Source organism: Ranitomeya imitator, chromosome 5 (genome assembly GCF_032444005.1).
Source record: "Ranitomeya imitator isolate aRanImi1 chromosome 5, aRanImi1.pri, whole genome shotgun sequence".
NCBI classification, from domain to species: domain Eukaryota; kingdom Metazoa; phylum Chordata; class Amphibia; order Anura; family Dendrobatidae; genus Ranitomeya; species Ranitomeya imitator.
In genome coordinates this window covers 442,334,136-442,352,726 of record NC_091286.1, presented here as the reverse complement: position 1 = coordinate 442,352,726, position 18,591 = coordinate 442,334,136, and the positions used below count along the sequence as shown (strand labels likewise).

At 40.2% G+C, this 18,591-nt stretch overlaps 1 protein-coding gene across 2 annotated transcripts in view; it reads left to right on the top strand.

The window, feature by feature from the left end:
• Positions 1–18,591, top strand: part of LOC138638126 (probable cation-transporting ATPase 13A4) — a 355,111-nt gene that overhangs the window by 103,095 nt on the left and 233,425 nt on the right. For both annotated transcript variants that reach the window (XM_069727157.1, XM_069727156.1), the window contains exons 8-11: positions 1,448–1,520; positions 2,939–3,070; positions 5,961–6,131; positions 14,859–15,016. In XM_069727157.1, coding sequence (XP_069583258.1) covers positions 1,448–1,520; positions 2,939–3,070; positions 5,961–6,131; positions 14,859–15,016 — 534 coding nt within the window. The remainder of the gene's footprint in view (positions 1–1,447; positions 1,521–2,938; positions 3,071–5,960; positions 6,132–14,858; positions 15,017–18,591) is intronic.

The following is an 18,591-nucleotide window of genomic DNA, read 5'->3' as shown; positions in this document are numbered from 1 at the left end:
GAACAGCAGTAACCAGCTGCACTGTATCAGTTTGAGCCAAACGGTGGGACCAACGTATCTGCTGAGCAGGCTCCACTGTGGCTGGAGGAGGATGGGAGATCGGTTGGGAGGTGTGATAATAAGTGATGAGAGGTGCGTTTGCAGCCCAGGGTCCACCGTGCAGAGATGGAACCTGCTGCTAAGTAATGGCGGACACAATATGGCAGTGTAACGTGTTCACACACGGGTTAGCTTCACCTGGTATGAAAAGGGATATGAACCCTGTTGCTTCACAGGGCCGCTGAACCGCAGAGTAAGCACTAGGGCGAGGTCAAAGAACTCTGCCACAAGGACAGGGGGAAGAGTCCCTCTAGACCACTAGTGTTCGGTGCTGCAACCGCGGTGCCAGGGGAAAACTAACAATTACAATTACCGCACAAGTGTGAGTACAGCGCCGCACTGGCGGGCATCACTAACCACCCTGTCTAGGGCCAGGAAAATGCACTGATTGTGCACAGCACCGCACTGGCAGTCGCTGCTGCATGGACGCTGTAAGTATCGTGCTCTTGTGCTTATGTGGCGCTAGATTACTCCATCATTCGTGAGCAGTCAACAACACTAGGGATGGGAATTATTCAGAGCTGTCATCCATCGACACACACACACACACTTAAACTAGTACATGGCCAATAGGAGCTGCTACAGGACCTGAGCATGTGACCCCTGACCTCCAATGAGAGGCCATCCCTTGGGCATGCTCAGAAGAAGAAAAGCAGGACTTAGTCACAGGGATGCCTGCTCGCCGCTGATCAGTACTGGGTACAATGGCTGAGCCTGGAAGAACAGCAGTAACCAGCTGCACTGTATCAGTTTGAGCCAAACGGTGGGACCAACGTATCTGCTGAGCAGGCTCCACTATGGCTGGAGGAGGATGGGAGATCGCAGAGGAGATGGTTCGAGATTTTTCCTGTGCAGCAGCAGGAACTCGACAGCTAACACTATGTATAGCTAAAATCATGATACCCTATGAACATCACCTAAAAGATGGTTTTCACAGGAGAATCGCAATGACAGGCATTGAGGTCTTCAGCAGGCCCCCAGCTGTCATGGCAACACATCGGTTATCCTGCAATCAAGTTATGGAAGTCCAGATGGGTGCTGGTAATGACGAGCTCCTCTTAGGGTGAATGTTAAATGCTGCTCTCGGAGATTGGTTAACAGCCGCGTGCGAGCCTGCATCAAGGACATGGCATATGATGCAGCTGTACATCATATGTCGTGTAGGGGTTAAAGGGTGTCCTAGTGTAGGTTTGCTTTGCTTTTTCTGACACTAGATTAGAATGTCTGCTTGCACTAGTAATACATCTGTTACTTCTCTGCTTGGCTTACTAATTCTGTAAGATTAATTTCTTCTCTGTGGTTCTTGAGAACATGTTATTTACAGTCTCTATGTTCTTAACCTGTGCAGCAATCTGTAAAACTGAACCGACTGGTGGAATCCAATAACAGCGCTGTTATCACTGTGCACACTAGTGATGCTGGTAAGTAACCGAGAGGGGCTTGTGGTTTCACAAATACAGTTTGATTGAACATTGGTGGCTTAAAGTTTATGAACACTTCAGAATTTTCCATATTTCTGAATACATTTGACCTAAACCTACATCAGATTTTAACACAAATACTAAAAATAGATAAAGAGAACCAAAACAACAAACAAGTCAAAATGCACTGCTCAAAAAAATAAAGGGAACACTAAAATACAACATCCTAGATATCACTGAATTAAATATTCCAGTTGCAAATCTTTATGCATTACATAGTGAAATTCATTGAGAACAATAAAACATAAAAATGATCAATGTAAATACAAATTAATATCCCATGGATTTGGAATGATACTCAAATTTAAAGTGTAAAATCAAATTACTGGGTGATCCAACTTGAGTGGAAATGCCTCAAAACAAGGAAATGATGCTCAGTAGTGTGTGTGGCCTCCACGTGCCTATACGACCTCTCAACAATGCCAGGGCACGCTCCTGATGAGGCGCCAGATGTTTTCTTGAGGGATTTAGTCCCAGACCAGGACTAAAGCAAAAGTCAGCTCCTGAACACTCTGTGGAGCAACGTGACATTGGTGGATGGAACGAGGCATGATGTCTCAGAGGTCCTCAAATGGATTCTGGTCTGGGTAATGGACAGGCCAGTCCATAGCATTAATGTCTTCATCATGCAGGAACTACTGGCACACTTCAACCACATGAGGCCTAGCATCGTCATGCACCAGTAGGAACCAGGGCCTAGTACACCTACATATGGTCTCACAATGGGTCTGAGGATTTCATCCCAGTACCTAATGGTATGCAGAGTACCTCTGGCTAGCACATGGAGGGCTGTATGTCCATCCAAATAAATGCCTTCCCACAACAATACTGACCAACTGACATACCAGTCATGCTATAGGATGTTGCAGGAAGCAGAACGTTCTCCATGGCATCTGCAGACTCTGTCACATGTGCTCAGTGTGAACCTGTTCTTATCCTAATAACTCTGCACATCTTGATAAAGGGTATTGATATCCTTAGGCGGGACCCTCCCTCATTACACAAATATACATGACTAGATCTGCTTCATCCAATAAGCATTCATGTTTACACAGTTTGGAGTTTACAAATCTGCATAACAATAATGATATGGTCTAAATACTAATTTGCCTAATAACTGTGCGCATAGCATGTGCACATAATGCAAATAAGAGAATATCGATACTGTACGGTTGTGTAAATTATTATACCTGTCTTTGAATCTAACATGTAAGCTGCCAAAAACTGCTTTACATGAATTGCAATAATATAGTTCACTAAAACCAGTCTCTATCATTAGACGATGCAACTCTCATAGAAACCAGACAGTTCTCTTTGATTTTTCATGACATTATCCCATTAAAATCAAATTTTTATAGGTAATGAGGAAATGGAATCCAGACACTTGGTCCCTGGAGATCTACTAATGCTCTCAGGAAAAAGGTTTTTCCTTCCATGTGATTGCATTTTACTGAAGGGCACCTGCATAGTAAATGAAGGCATGCTGACAGGTGAGCTATGTTACTATCATTTATATGAATATTGCATTATGCAACTCTGTTCAGATAAGTTCAGATTATGCCACAGGATTATCCTGAATTTTTTATAGAAATTATGCAAGAACTATCCAGTAAATTTAGGCTGTACTGCCTAAAAAGGAACCCCGCCCTAAAGTGGGTGATCTAGGGCAGGGGTGTCAAACTGCATTCCTCGAGGGCTGCAAACAGGTCATGTTTTCAGGATTTCCTTGTACTGCCCAGGTGATAATTTAATCACCTGCACAAATAATGAGTTGGTGATTAAATTATGACCTGTGCAGTACAAGGAAATCCTGAAAACATGACCTGTTTGCAGCCCTCGAGGAATGCAGTTTGACACCCCTGATCTAGGGTGAACCAGGATTTTCCCAATATGGATTAGGGGTGAAGGTTAAACATCCCTATTCCATAGCATGGGTCCATAGTGCAAAATCTTATTTAGGCGAGAGAGAGAGAGAGAGAAAATGTTTTAAGGCATTTTTATTACTTACTGCAAAGTCAAAAGTGTACATACAGTAAGACTATTTTGCCTTTAAACAATTCTGGACTGCCCATATGATGATGTAATGTGTTTGGAAGCTTCTGATTTTTTGGCAACACCTGAGTTAATTAGAGACACACCTGTGGATTTATTTCAATTCACACCTGAAGCACACTGCTTCTTTTTGTAGCATCATGGGAAAGTATCAAGACATCAGCCAAGATATCAGGTAGAGAATTGTAGACTTGCTCAAGTTTGGCTCATCCTTGGATACAATTTCAAGATACCTGAAGGTACTTTGTTCACCTGTACAAACAATTATACACAAATACAAACAAGCTGGGAATGTCAAGCCATCATACCGCTCAGGAAGGAGACGAGTCCTGTGTCCCAGAGATGAACGTGCTTTGGTCTGACATATGCATATCAACTCAAGAACAAAAGCAAAAGAGCTTGTGAAGATGATGGACGAAGCTGGCAAGATTGTGTCAATATCCACAGTGAAACGAGTACTGCATCAACATAGCCTGAAAGGCCACTCTTCCAGGAAGAAGCCATTACTCTAAAAGAAACACAAAAATCCAGATTAATGTTTGCAAATGCACACAGGAGCAAAGATCTCAATTTTTGGAGACATGTCCTGTAGTCTGATGAAACTAAAATTAAAATTTTGAAACTTGGAAGCCTAAGAACACCATCCCAACTGTGAAATAGGGGACGGCAGCATCATGTTGTGGAATTATTTTGCTGCAGGAGGGACTGGTGCACCTCACATAATAGATGGCGTCATGAGAAAAGAAGATTATGTGGCAATACTGAAAAAACATCTCAAGACATCAGCCAGGAACTTAAAGATTGGGCACAAATGGGTCTCCCAAATAGACCGTGACCCGAATCATACTGCCAAAATGGTAACAAAGTGTCTTAAGGATAATAGAGTCAATGTTTTAGAGTGGCCATTAGTGATGAGCGAGTGTGCTCGTTACTCCGGTTTTCCGAGCATGCTCAGGTGGTCTCTGAGTATTTTGGACGTGCTCGTAGATTATGTTAGTGTCACCACAGCTGCATGATTCGGGGCTGTTATACAACTTGAACACATTCAGGGATTGCCTGTTTGCTGGGGAATCCCCACATGTATTCAGGCTGTTTCACGAGGAAGCCCACGTGAAAATGCGCATCAGGGCATCCATTTTCCAGCATTTCCACATACGGGTTACTATGGTTATGATGCATTTCTTATTTGTGTATGCCCTGTCCAGTCTTAAAATATTTTGATATGCCTCCCTGGTGAGCTATTACCATTGCTGATGCGACTATGTGTAGTATTACCTGTCATGGCATACTAATCTACTTTCTTATATGGGGAATTATTCCATCCAGACTAGGCCTTTGTTATTGGATTTATGTTATTTGACAGTGCAACTTTGAGCCTGTATGTCGCCCGTATACTCATACCAATTGTAATTTATGTCCATTGCTGCTAATGCATCTTGAAACTCATGCCTGGTATTTTTCTTGTGGATTTGTAGAGATTTGTTCTTGACACTGTGCGCCATTGTCATTATTTTTGTACATCAAAAATACCCATTGCTACTTTTTTATATGATCTTTAATAAAATTGTTATTTTATTATATTTTGGACCTTGTACTCCATGTCTCTTATAGGATAGATGCAAATATATGTAGCAGGGGAGAGTGGCAAATACTGAGCAGCTGAGATTATCAAAGCAGAAAAGCCTACAGAAGCACTCAGCAGAACAGATTAACCCCTGCACTGCTAGAAGAACCTGCACTGTTTAGTATGATGGCGAAGTGCTTTTAATCAGTGCAAGAGTGCAAGAAATAAGACAGCGTGGTGTTCTAGCTCCACTCCATTTCAGTAAACCTATGACATTCCTGTTTAAACTTAGTCGAATTTATAATGTCATCTGACTGCTCCCTAAAGTTGATTTTTAGCTGGCTTAAAAATAACCACAACCGACAAACAAGAATTTCTGTTTAGACTGGCCAATATTTGGGAATGAGCAACTTCTGAACACTTTTTCCCTGAGTATTGGCCCATAAAATTGGACTCTAAGGCTGGTTTCAGACTTGCGTTCCTGTGCGCTGCGGATGGCAGCGTACTTCCTCCTTGCTTCCTCCCTGAAGCTCGCCCAGGCTCCGCCTACTGCCGGCTGCGTCCTGCGTTTCTGCTCGGAGCTTCATGGAGGAAGCAAGGAGGAAGTACGCTGCCATCCGCAGCGCGCAGGAACGCAAGTATGAAACCAGCCCTACACTTAAGCAGAATAATATAGTGATATACTGTAGAACATTTTTAATAATACTTCCCTACCCAAAATGTCAGTCCTATTACAACATTATAAATAATTTGTTTTGCTATAGGCGAAAGTATCCCGGTCACTAAGATACCCCTTGACCAGGTGACTAACTGCACCCCCTGGAAAATACATAGTGGAGAGGATTACAAAAGGCATGTGCTATTCTGTGGAACTGAAGTGATCCAGACTACATCATCCGGCTCTACTCCTGTAACTGCAGTTGTGATGCAAACTGGTTGGTATATTATCTCCGACTTTGTGAATTCAGAAGAATTTCTTCACCGATAATGTAAAAAAATCTCTTACTTCCACTTAAATTTAGGAAACTTTGACACAATGTACACATAATTTTATTATATAATAAAGAGAAAAAAACGGCACAAAGCCGTAGCCAGCTCACCAACCAGACCATAGATGATTGAGCACGGAGATGCGTCCAGACCGAGACGCCAAGCAGCAGCAATATACGAAAACGTGGAAACTCCAGCTCAAAAAATGGTGAAAATCTTTATTAGTCCATCTTCATTTAAAAGGACATCCTTACAGGTTACTAAGGACACCGGTGGTTACATGAATGTAGGCAACGCGTTTCGATCACGCAGGATCTTATTCATGCCCATATACATTCCACATTTGGTCTTGCTTATATATACAGTGGGGCAAAAAATTATTTAGTCAGTCAGCAATAGTGCAAGTTCCACCAATTAAAAAGATGAGAGGCGTCTGTAATTTACATCATAGGTAGACCTCAACTATGGGAGACAAACTGAGAAAAAAAAATCCAGAAAATCACATTGTCTGTTTTTTTTAACAATTTATTTGCATATTATGGGGGAAAATAAGTATTTGGTCAGAAACAAACAATCAAGATTTCTGGCTCTCACAGACCTGTAACTTCTTGTTTAAGAGTCTCCTCTTTCCTCCACTCATTACCTGTAGTAATGGCACCTGTTTAAACTTGTTATCAGTATAAAAAGACACCTGTGCACACCCTCAAACAGTCTGACTCCAAACTCCACTATGGTGAAGACCAAAGAGCTGTCAAAGGACACCAGAAACAAAATTGTAGCCCTGCACCAGGCTGGGAAGACTGAATCTGCAATAGCCAACCAGCTTGGAGTGAAGAAATCAACAGTGGGAGCAATAATTAGAAAATGGAAGACATACAAGACCACTGATAATCTCCCTCGATCTGGGGCTCCACGCAAAATCCCACCCTGTGGGGTCAGAATGATCACAAGAACGGTGAGCAAAAATCCCAGAACCACGCGCGGGGACCTAGTGAATGAACTGCAGAGAGCTGGGACCAATGTAACAAGGCCTACCATAAGTAACACACTACGCCACCATGGACTCAGATCCTGCAGTGCCAGACGTGTCCCACTGCTTAAGCCAGTACATGTCCAGGCCCGTCTGAAGTTTGCTAGAGAGCATTTGGATGATCCAGAGGAGTTTTGGGAGAATGTCCTATGGTCTGATGAAACCAAACTGGAACTGTTTGGTAGAAACACAACTTGTCGTGTTTGGAGGAAAAAGAATACTGAGTTGCATCCATCAAACACCATACCTACTGTAAAGCATGGTGGTGGAAACATCATGCTTTGGGGCTGTTTCTCTGCAAAGGGGCCAGGACGACTGATCCAGATGCATGAAAGAATGAATGGGGCCATGTATCGTGAGATTTTGAGTGCAAACCTCCTTCCATCAGCAAGGGCATTGAAGATGAAACGTGGCTGGGTCTTTCAACATGACAATGATCCAAAGCACACCGCCAGGACAACGAAGGAGTGGCTTCGTAAGAAGCAATTCAAGGTCCTGGAGTGGCCTAGCCAGTCTCCAGATCTCAACCCTATAGAAAACCTTTGGAGGGAGTTGAAAGTCCGTGTTGCCAAGCGAAAAGCCAAAAACATCACTGCTCTAGAGGAGATCTGCATGGAGGAATGGGCCAACATACCAACAACAGTGTGTGGCAACCTTGTGAAGACTTACAGAAAACGTTTGACCTCTGTCATTGCCAACAAAGGATATATTACAAAGTATTGAGATGAAATTTTGTTTCTGACCAAATACTTATTTTCCACCATAATATGCAAATAAATTGTTAAAAAAACAGACAATGTGATTTTCTGGATTTTTTTTTCTCAGTTTGTCTCTGATAGTTGAGGTCTACCTATGATGTAAATTACAGACGCCTCTCATCTTTTTAAGTGGTGGAACTTGCACTATTGCTGACTGACTAAATACTTTTTTGCCCCACTGTATACTATGGACCTATTACATATTCCATTGAAATCACATGACAAATAGACAGGTCCTGCAGGTCACTGCTGCATAAATTCTATCGCAAGACAAAGCGGAAAATAGCAGAAAATATATACAAATAGTAAATACTAATATAAAATATTAACAATGATAATATAAAATGTCATTCCTTCTATTTTGACCCCAAAAAGAGAAATGGAAAACAAAATTTTAGCCACTATACCAGAGTCACATGATGGTGCATAAGGTCCTAAAGACCGCAGTCAAATGAGCTTAAATACAGGAGACATGTATAGAAATAGCATCAAAAAAATTCTTATAATAAAGATATTAACAATAATGATACAAAATTTCATTTCTTTTATTAAGACCTGCAGGGGAACGGGTATTTAAATTATACATCCAAAAGGCTTCTCTGGTAAGTAGCCGCCTTTTAGTGTCACCTCCACGTCTATGTGAGTGAACTTTTTCAATACCCTGAACTTTTAACGTTTTAATGTCTCCCCTATGTACTGTATTAAAATGTTTGGAAACCATGGATACATTCCTGGTGGTAAAATTAGAGATATTAGCGTCTCTGATATGTTCCGTAATGCGCGTTTTAAGTTTACGTGTTTTGCAGCCTATATATGCTAATTGACAGGCCGTGCACTCCACTTTATATACTACATTTTTTGTATGGCAATTGATATAGTTATTTATTTTATAACTCTTATTTTTTTCTGAGTTCGTAAATGTGTTCCCAGTTATAGAGTGTGCACACGTACTACACGCTGTTGTGCCGCATTTAAAGAAACCTTTATACTCCAACCATGTACTCCCTTCAGGTTTAATTGTAATAGTATTTGGAGCAACAATATCCCCTATAGTTTGAGCTTTTCTTGCAACCACATTAACTCCATCCTTCAGGATATCCGTAAGAATATGATCCTCATAGAGGATGGGTAATCTATTATTAATAATATTCTTAATTTGTCCAAATTGGGGGCTGTACTGAAGACATACATGGGGCTTATTATTATAATTGTGTCTCGCAGATAGGTTATTTTTATTTGATGTTAATAAATCATCCTTGCATTTCTTGTTCACTATTTTTTTGGCCCTATCAAGCGACCAATACGGATATTTACGGTCACTGAATTTTTTCTTTAAATCCCCATATTCCTTGAGTCTGTCTTCCTCCCTACTGCAATTACGTTTAAATCTGGTGAATTCGCCAACTGGTATAGCTTTGATTGTGTGAGCAGGGTGACTGCTAGCAGCATGCAAGATAGTATTCCCACTTACCGGTTTAATGTGCGTCTTACTTACAATGAATTCACCATTTATACCGCACAGGTCAAGATCCAAAAATGAGATACTGCAAGGGTCCCAGACATAAGTGAACTTTATACCAAAGTTATTATTTATATATTCTACAAATCCCGGTATGGCAGACACATCGCCCCCCCCAAATAATGAGGGTGTCATCGATGTATCTGCCATACCAGGAGATGTAATCAATGAATGGATTACTGGCTGAGTAAATATACTCCTGTTCCCATAAAGCCATGGTTAGATTAGCCAAAGATGGGGAATATTTCGCTCCCATTGGAACTCCTGATGTCTGCACATATATCTCATCCCCAAATGTGAACACATTATGTTTCATAAGAAAAGATATAACCTGTAAACAGAAATCAATTAAATTCTGAGAGTAATCTCCACATTCAGTGAGGTGAAATTGTAAGGCTCTTATTGCCACCTCATGTGGTATACTTGTATACAAAGATATAACATCACAACTGAGCCATGTGTAACTTTGTTCCCATTTTTTATGTTTAAAGATTTTCAATACTTCTCGTGAGTCCTTAATATACCCTGGCATTCTCAATACCAAGGGCTGAAGCAAAGAGTCCACCCATTCACATAGATGTTCCAGACCTGATCCAATACCCGAAACTATAGGACGCATTGATGGAAAGCCATCCCTTTTGTGCACCTTTGGGAGGCCATACATAACAGGAAGTTTTGGGTATTGTACGTAAATATAATCTGCTTGTGACACCCTCATTATTGGGGGGGCGATGTGTCTGCCATACCGGGATTTGTAGAATATATAAATAATAATAACTTTGGTATAAAGTTCACTTATGTCTGGGACCCTTGCAGTATCTCATTTTTGGATCTTGACCTGTGCAGTATAAATGGTGAATTCATTGTAAGTAAGACGCACATTAAACCGGTAAGTGGGAATACTATCTTGCATGCTGCTAGCAGTCACCCTGCTCACACAATCAAAGCTATACCAGTTGGCGAATTCACCAGATCTAAACGTAATTGCAGTAGGGAGGAAGACAGACTCAAGGAATATGGGGATTTAAAGAAAAAATTCAGTGACCGTAAATATCCGTATTGGTCGCTTGATAGGGCCAAAAAAATAGTGAACAAGAAATGCAGGGATGATTTATTAACATCAAATAAAAATAACCTATCTGCGAGACACAATTATAATAATAAGCCCCATGTATATTAAGAATATTATTAATAATAGATTACCCATCCATAGATGTTCCAGACCTGATCCAATACCCGAAACTATAGGACGTATTGATGGAAAGCCATCCCTTTTGTGCACCTTTGGGAGGCCATACATAACAGGAAGTTTTGGGTATTGTACGTAAATATAATCTGCTTGTTTTTTGTCTAGCACTGCCAAACTAACAACTTCAGCAATTAAATTGGCTGTTTGCTCATTGATTTTTTTAGTTGGATTTTCTTTCAATTTTTTATACGTGGCAGTGTCAGACAAAAGTTCAGTCATTTTTTCTTTATAATCCCCTATGTCCATAATTACAATAAGTCCCCCTTTGTCACTCTTTTTTATAACAATATCCTTCATATTTTTTAACTCCTCCAATGCTTTACGTTGTTTATGTGACAAGTTATTCTTATGGGTTCTAATAGGGCTAGAATCTTGAAGATTCTTAAGATCCTTTTCAATTAATTCCTGAAATCTGTCCATACATTCAGCTCTTGATTGAATCGGTTAAAAGTAAGGATTTTTTGTTTTGAAAGTTCTTGAAAAATTCTCAGGTCCCTCTACCGATGTTACTTGTTGTTCTTTCGATAATTTCAGTAAACAATTCAGGGCAACTTGTTCCCTAAAATCTAGACTCTCAAATTCATTAATTCTTGGATTCCCCATATCCTCCGATACTACTTCATGGTCTGAGAAAAAATGTTTCTTTATTGTCAAATTCCTAATAAATTTATTAATATCCAAAATTGTTAAAAATAAGTTGAAATTAGCATCAGGAACGAAGTTGAGACCCAAGGCCAGTACATCCAAATGATCCTGAGTAAACTCATGTGACGATAGGTTCAATACATTATTTTTTCTTTCTATTGTCTGCATTTCCTCCTGTGACGTGTCGTTACCCCTAGATGTTCTTTTGTGTTTCCTTCCGCCACGTCTTTTCCGTTTTTTGACACCTTATAATTTCCCTTTCTTCTTTCATGCGTGTTACTGGTTGTAGCCAGATCCGATATACTAGCATTAGTGTCTGATGACTCGGGCTCAGTAGAGGAAAAATACACCTGAGGTCTATTGGTTGGTCTCTGGCGTGCTCGACTATTTTTCAGGATGGATTTGGGTGATTTGTATTTATTTTCCCATTTCCCCCATTCATAAACATTATCAGTTGAATAGTCGTTCAGGTCTCTTTCAAATTTGCGTCTTTTACGATCTGTAATTTCATCCTCAAAGGCACACACATTATCCTGCATTTGTTTAATTGACAAATCATACTGCAGCTGTGTTTTATATTCTTCCAGGGTTTTTTTCATATCGCTCACATTTTTCTGGACTTCCTACAGCCTCATTTCCTCATTTTTAATGATTAATTTAATTAAATTTATAGAGCAATTAGTGAGAATTTGGTTCCATTCTTTTTTAAAAACATCTGAATAAATAATAGTGGATACCTTTTTAATTCTCAACCCCCTTGGAATCATTTCTTTTGCCACATAGTTTTGCAAAGTTGTATAATTCCACCATATTTTAGTTTCCATATTTTAGTTTTGGATGTATAATTTAAATACCCGTTCCCCTGCAGGTCTTAATTGTGAGGTGGCAATAAGAGCCTTACAATTTCACCTCACTGAATGTGGAGATTACTCTCAGAATTTAATTGATTTCTGTTTACAGGTTATATCTTTTCTTATGAAACATAATGTGTTCACATTTGGGGATGAGATATATGTGCAGACATCAGGAGTTCCAATGGGAGCGAAATATTCCCCATCTTTGGCTAATCTAACCATGGCTTTATGGGAACAGGAGTATATTTACTCAGCCAGTAATCCATTCATTGATTACATCTCCTGGTATGGCAGATACATCGATGACACCCTCATTATTTGGGGGGGGCGATGTGTCTGCCATACCGGGATTTGTAGAATATATAAATAATAACTTTTGTATAAAGTTCACTTATGTCTGGGACCCTTGCAGTATCTCATTTTTGGATCTTGACCTGTGCGGTATAAATGGTGAATTCATTGTAAGTAAGACGCACATTAAACCGGTAAGTGGGAATACTATCTTGCATGCTGCTAGCAGTCACCCTGCTCACACAATCAAAGCTATACCAGTTGGCGAATTCACCAGATTTAAACGTAATTGCAGTAGGGAGGAAGACAGACTCAAGGAATATGGGGATTTAAAGAAAAAATTCAGTGACCGTAAATATCCGTATTGGTCGCTTGATAGGGCCAAAAAAATAGTGAACAAGAAATGCAAGGATGATTTATTAACATCAAATAAAAATAACCTATCTGCGAGACACAATTATAATAATAAGCCCCATGTATGTCTTCAGTACAGCCCCCAATTTGGACAAATTAAGAATATTATTAATAATAGATTACCCATCCTCTATGAGGATCATATTCTTACGGATATCCTGAAGGATGGAGTTAATGTGGTTGCAAGAAAAGCTCAAACTATAGGGGATATTGTTGCTCCAAATACTATTACAATTAAACCTGAAGGGAGTACATGGTTGGAGTATAAAGGTTTCTTTAAATGCGGCACAACAGCGTGTAGTACGTGTGCACACTCTATAACTGGGAACACATTTACGAACTCAGAAAAAAATAAGAGTTATAAAATAAATAACTATATCAATTGCCATACAAAAAATGTAGTATATAAAGTGGAGTGCACGGCCTGTCAATTAGCATATATAGGCTGCAAAACACGTAAACTTAAAACGCGCATTACGGAACATATCAGAGACGCTAATATCTCTAATTTTACCACCAGGAATGTATCCATGGTTTCCAAACATTTTAATACAGTACATAGGGGAGACATTAAAACGTTAAAAGTTCAGGGTATTGAAAAAGTTCACTCACATAGACGTGGAGGTGACACTAAAAGGCGGCTACTTACCAGAGAAGCCTTTTGGATGTATAATTTAAATACCCGTTCCCCTGCAGGTCTTAATAAAAGAAATGAAATTTTGTATCATTACTGTTAATATCTTTATTATAAGAATTTTTTTGATGCTATTTCTATACATGTCTCCTGTATTTAAGCTCATTTGACTGCGGTCTTTAGGACCTTATGCACCATCATGTGACTCTGGTATAGTGGCTAAAATTTTGTTTTCCATTTCTCTTTTTGGGGTCAAAATAGAAGGAATGACATTTTATATTATCATTGTTAATATTTTATATTAGTATTTACTATTTGTATATATTTTCTGCTATTTTCCGCTTTGTCTTGCGATAGAATTTATGCAGCAGTGACCTGCAGGACCTGTCTATTTGTCATGTGATTTCAATGGAATATGTGATGGGTCCATAGTATATATATAAGCAAGACCAAATGTGGAATGTATATGGGCATGAATAAGATCCTGCGTGATCGAAACGCGTTGCCTACATTCATGTAACCACCGGTGTCCTTAGTAACCTGTAAGGATGTCCTTTTAAATGAAGATGGACTAATAAAGATTTTCACCATTTTTTGAGCTGGAGTTTCCACGTTTTCGTATAATTTTATTATATGTTAAAGAGATTGTCTAGTCTTGCTGTTAAAGTTTGTAGTCACTTTATGTGACTGCAGACTTCTGAATCCTTACAGTGTGTAAACCGCACACTGTCAGGATTCTCTGCGTTGCCTGTGAAAATAGGTGGTCATTTGACTATAATTATTCCATTTGCATAGATGTGGTCATGTGTTAATTAGATGTGTTCGATACAAGAGAATTGAGCGATGCCAAGCACATCAAACTAGAATGTGGCCGGTAGTGTGAAAATCACTTACTTGCAGTCACGTGACCACTCTTGGCCGCAGCATCAGAGGATCCTGACAGTGTGCAGTGTACACGCTGTAAGGATTCAGAAGGCTGCAGTCACAGGGTGAATCCAGACTTTTACTACAATACTGGAAAACCCATTTAAGGTATTAGTACTAACTTAAAATATATCCCTTAAAGTTGGATTGCATAATGCCAATTCATCCGTGAGCTATGCAATATGTATTGAGTCAATTCCTCTTTCCCATTGATGTATGCCACAAATCTGTGATAGATGTAGGACCTACTACTGAAAGATTTCCTATACTATGACAGTCACGTTTTTTTTCTTGGAAATCATAGTGTGTAACATGGGTTTTATTTTTTTACCATCTCTGGTTCTCTCCCTGTAGGTTTCAACACAGCAAAAGGAGATATGGTGCGATCAATTTTGTATCCCAAGCCCATGAATTTCAAGCTATACCAAGATGCATCTCGATTTTTAATGTGTCTCGTTGCAATAGCTGTAATTGGATTTATCTATTCTGTGGTGCTATTTGTAGTTAAAGGGGTAAGCTATAAGCATATATTCTGTGCTGTAAATTTCCAATATTTCATGTTAATTACTATTTCTACCATGTGCTTTTCTTCGACTATTTCATTAAATAATTATATATAATTATGTAATATATATATATATATTATGGTAGATCAGCTCATTCAGCTGCGCACGGAGGTAGACACAGGAACACTGTCTTTTTAAGACTCTCACTGGTTTATTAAGGGTGCTGCATAAGTTACTGCAGAGTTAACAAAAATAAACAAGGCCTTTCTGGCCAGGAAAAGCAGAACATACAGCACAGTCCCCGTTCAGGAAATTCACATATAAAGGTTCAGCTTCCTTGTCAGGACACCTAGCGCTAGAGCCTCACTCCAGGCCTACCGAACACTGAATGACTCAACTGTCTAACCCCAGACCACACCCAGGGGTGGACATAAGGGGACAACCTCCCCTCTGCTCTATGGTTGTCCACAAAAAACAGCCCTTAAAATGGCCGATTAACCCCTCTCAACAGATAATGTTCTAGAGAAAACTTCTGGGTTTTACATCATGAAGCTAATAGCTTCCGTGAAGCATATCTCCCCTCCAGCACTCTGCCAGTGACCTTGTCACATATTCCCCCCTCTGCCCAAAGCTGGGGGGTTTGGCACCTTCACTCACTAAGCAGGGAAATCTGGACAGGGCATCTGTGTTCCCATGTAGTCTCAGGGGTGCATGATCTGAAACAAACCTGAACTTCTGGCCGGATGTTCTAGATGTTCGTCCCCATCTACTTCCTGGGACAACACAGCTCCCAAACTGTGCAACTTATACCTGCGAGCAACGATTTTTCCACCACCGATACACTAGGCCTCAGAGTGAAATAACAGACTGTACAAATTTTTTTTTGTATTTTCTGACTTTATTGAAAAAAAAATGTAAATGAGTTGAACAAGGCTAGCAGACAGAACTATGCAACTTATGCCTGCAAAGCTACGAAATTTCCACCCCAGATACACCAGGCCTCAGCCTGACATAAATTTTCTTTAATTTTTTTTTTTTTGTGAAACAATAAATACTGAGTACACCAAGGCTAGAAGACAAAACAATGCAACGTATGCCTGCAAACAGAAGATTTTTACACCACAGATACACCAGGCATGTGATGGAGATAACAGACTATAATTTTTTTTTTTTTTAAACAATAATTAGAGTAGACCAAAGGTAGCAGACAGATGAATGCAACGTATGCCTGCAAAGCATGGATTTTGACACCACTGATACACCAGGCGTCAGCCAGAGATAGCAGACTGATCAAAATGTGACCTTTTTTTGGCACACCAAATTTTTGTCAAAAAGTTGGCTATGACACCCAAAAATAAAATTGGAGTACTAAAATGTTAAGATATTTAGCACAATGATATGCGATGCATGTGGAGTACAACACACAGTGATAATATAGCAACTAGTGTTGAGCGATACCGTCCGATACTTGAAAGTATCGGTATCGGATAGTATCGGCCGATACCCGAAAAATATCGGATATCACCGATACCGATATCCGATACCAATACAAGTCAATGGGACATCAAGTATCGGAAGGTATTCTCATGGTTCCCAGGGTCTGAAGGAGAGGAAACTCTCCTTCAGGCCCTGGGATCCATAGGGATGTGTAAAATAAAGAATTAAAATAAAAAATATTGATATGCTCACCTCTCCGGCGGCCCCTGGACATCACGCTGGTAACCGGCCGGCTTCTTTGTTTAAAATGAGCGCCTTCAGGACCTGCGAATGACATCGCGGCTTCTGATTGGTCGCGTGCCGCCCATGTGACCGGCACGCGACCAATCAGAAGCCGCAACGTCATTCGCAGGTCCTTAATTCCTAGAATTAGGAGTTTTATGAATGAGAATGACGTCGCGGCTTCTGATTGGTCGCGTGCCGCTCACATGGGCGGCACGCGACCAATCAGAAGCTGCGACGTCATTCGCAGGTCCTGAAGGCGCTCATTTTAAACAAAGAAGCCGGCCGGTTACCAGCGTGATGTCCAGGGGCCGCCGGAGAGGTGAGCATATCAATATTTTTTATTTTAATTCTTTATTTTACACATCCCTATTGATCCGATACCGATACCCGATATCACAAAAGTATCGGATCTCGGTATCGGAATTCCGATACCGCAAGTATTGGCCGATACCCGATACTTGTGGCATCGGAATGCTCAACACTAATAGCAACTGTAGCTTATTTTTTGGGGGCCAGCTAAAGTTTTTTGGGGCAGCAAAATGGTGTCCATAAATGTTATAAGACACTACAAAATATTAGATAGTACCCCCAAAAAAGGACAGATTGTTAGGCCCACTCACTTCTGATGCCTGGACCACCCAAAAAATAGGTAAAGAAATTATATTTTCACGTTCTTGTATTGCAATAACCAGGCTGTAGTCTGCAGCATGACCAAGCAAATAAATGTCAAAAAAAGGGGGCTATGGATTGCTTTATAACAAAATGAGCAGATATAATCTTAAAAATTAAAATAAAAAATTGCCACGGATATCTGCAGATAGGTATATATAAAATATGCAGCAGCAGACAGTAATGAAGCCTTTTGATGCAGGGAGAGCTATACACTCACATACAGTGCCTGCAAGCCTTGCAGTTATGTGGATATGGGCATATATACTCTCTGCCCAACTAGCACAATTTAAAAACTAGGCCCAATGATAAGGAGCGGGTCTACTAGGCTTTGTAATGCCCATACACGAAGTGCATGGGCTGAGAAACGTTTCACCATGGGGGGTACCTTTTAAAAAAAATCTTTTATAGACACCAAAGACAGTCTTGGCAAAAATTGGACTGCCTCTAGCAGCACAGAACACGATAACGTGGTGATCTAGTGGTGGAGAATGACGAGATATTGCTGAAGGCCTCATGAATAAATAGGCACAATGTAAAGGAGCAATACATAACAGAGAAAAAGTAGCAACACTCTGTTTACGTAAATGGAGTGTTGCCGCTTTTTTCTCTATTTTGAATTGCTACACGTGTGTTTTTCCAAGCAAGCACCTGCATCACCGTGATTTCACCCAGCAAAGTGTCGCTGACTCTGAGCCCACCTACTCCACCAGTAATTAGACTGTTTCTTAGTGCCATTCTGTTTTTTCCCTTTTTGGTCTACATTGAAAAGGAGTATATCTCCTCGACTTGTAATGCCCATACACGCAGTGCATGGGTTGACAAACATTTCCCGTGGGGGATATGGCATCATAGACACCCTTGCCAAAAATTGGACTGCCTGTTACGGCACAGAAGGCGTTAAACCTGGTGATCTGGTACTGGAGAATGAGGAGACATTGCTGAAGGCCTCATGAAAAAATAGGCACAATGTAAAGGAGTGTGTCTGTAATAATAATAATTTTATTTATATAGCGCCAACATATTCCGCAGTGCTTTACAAATTATAGATGGGTTTTGTACAAACTATAGACATTACAGCATAGCAATAATCACTGTTCAAAACAGATACCAAGAGGAGTGAGGGCCCTGCTCGTAAGCTTAGAAACTATAAGGAAAAAGGGGAGACACGAGAGGTGGATGGTGATATT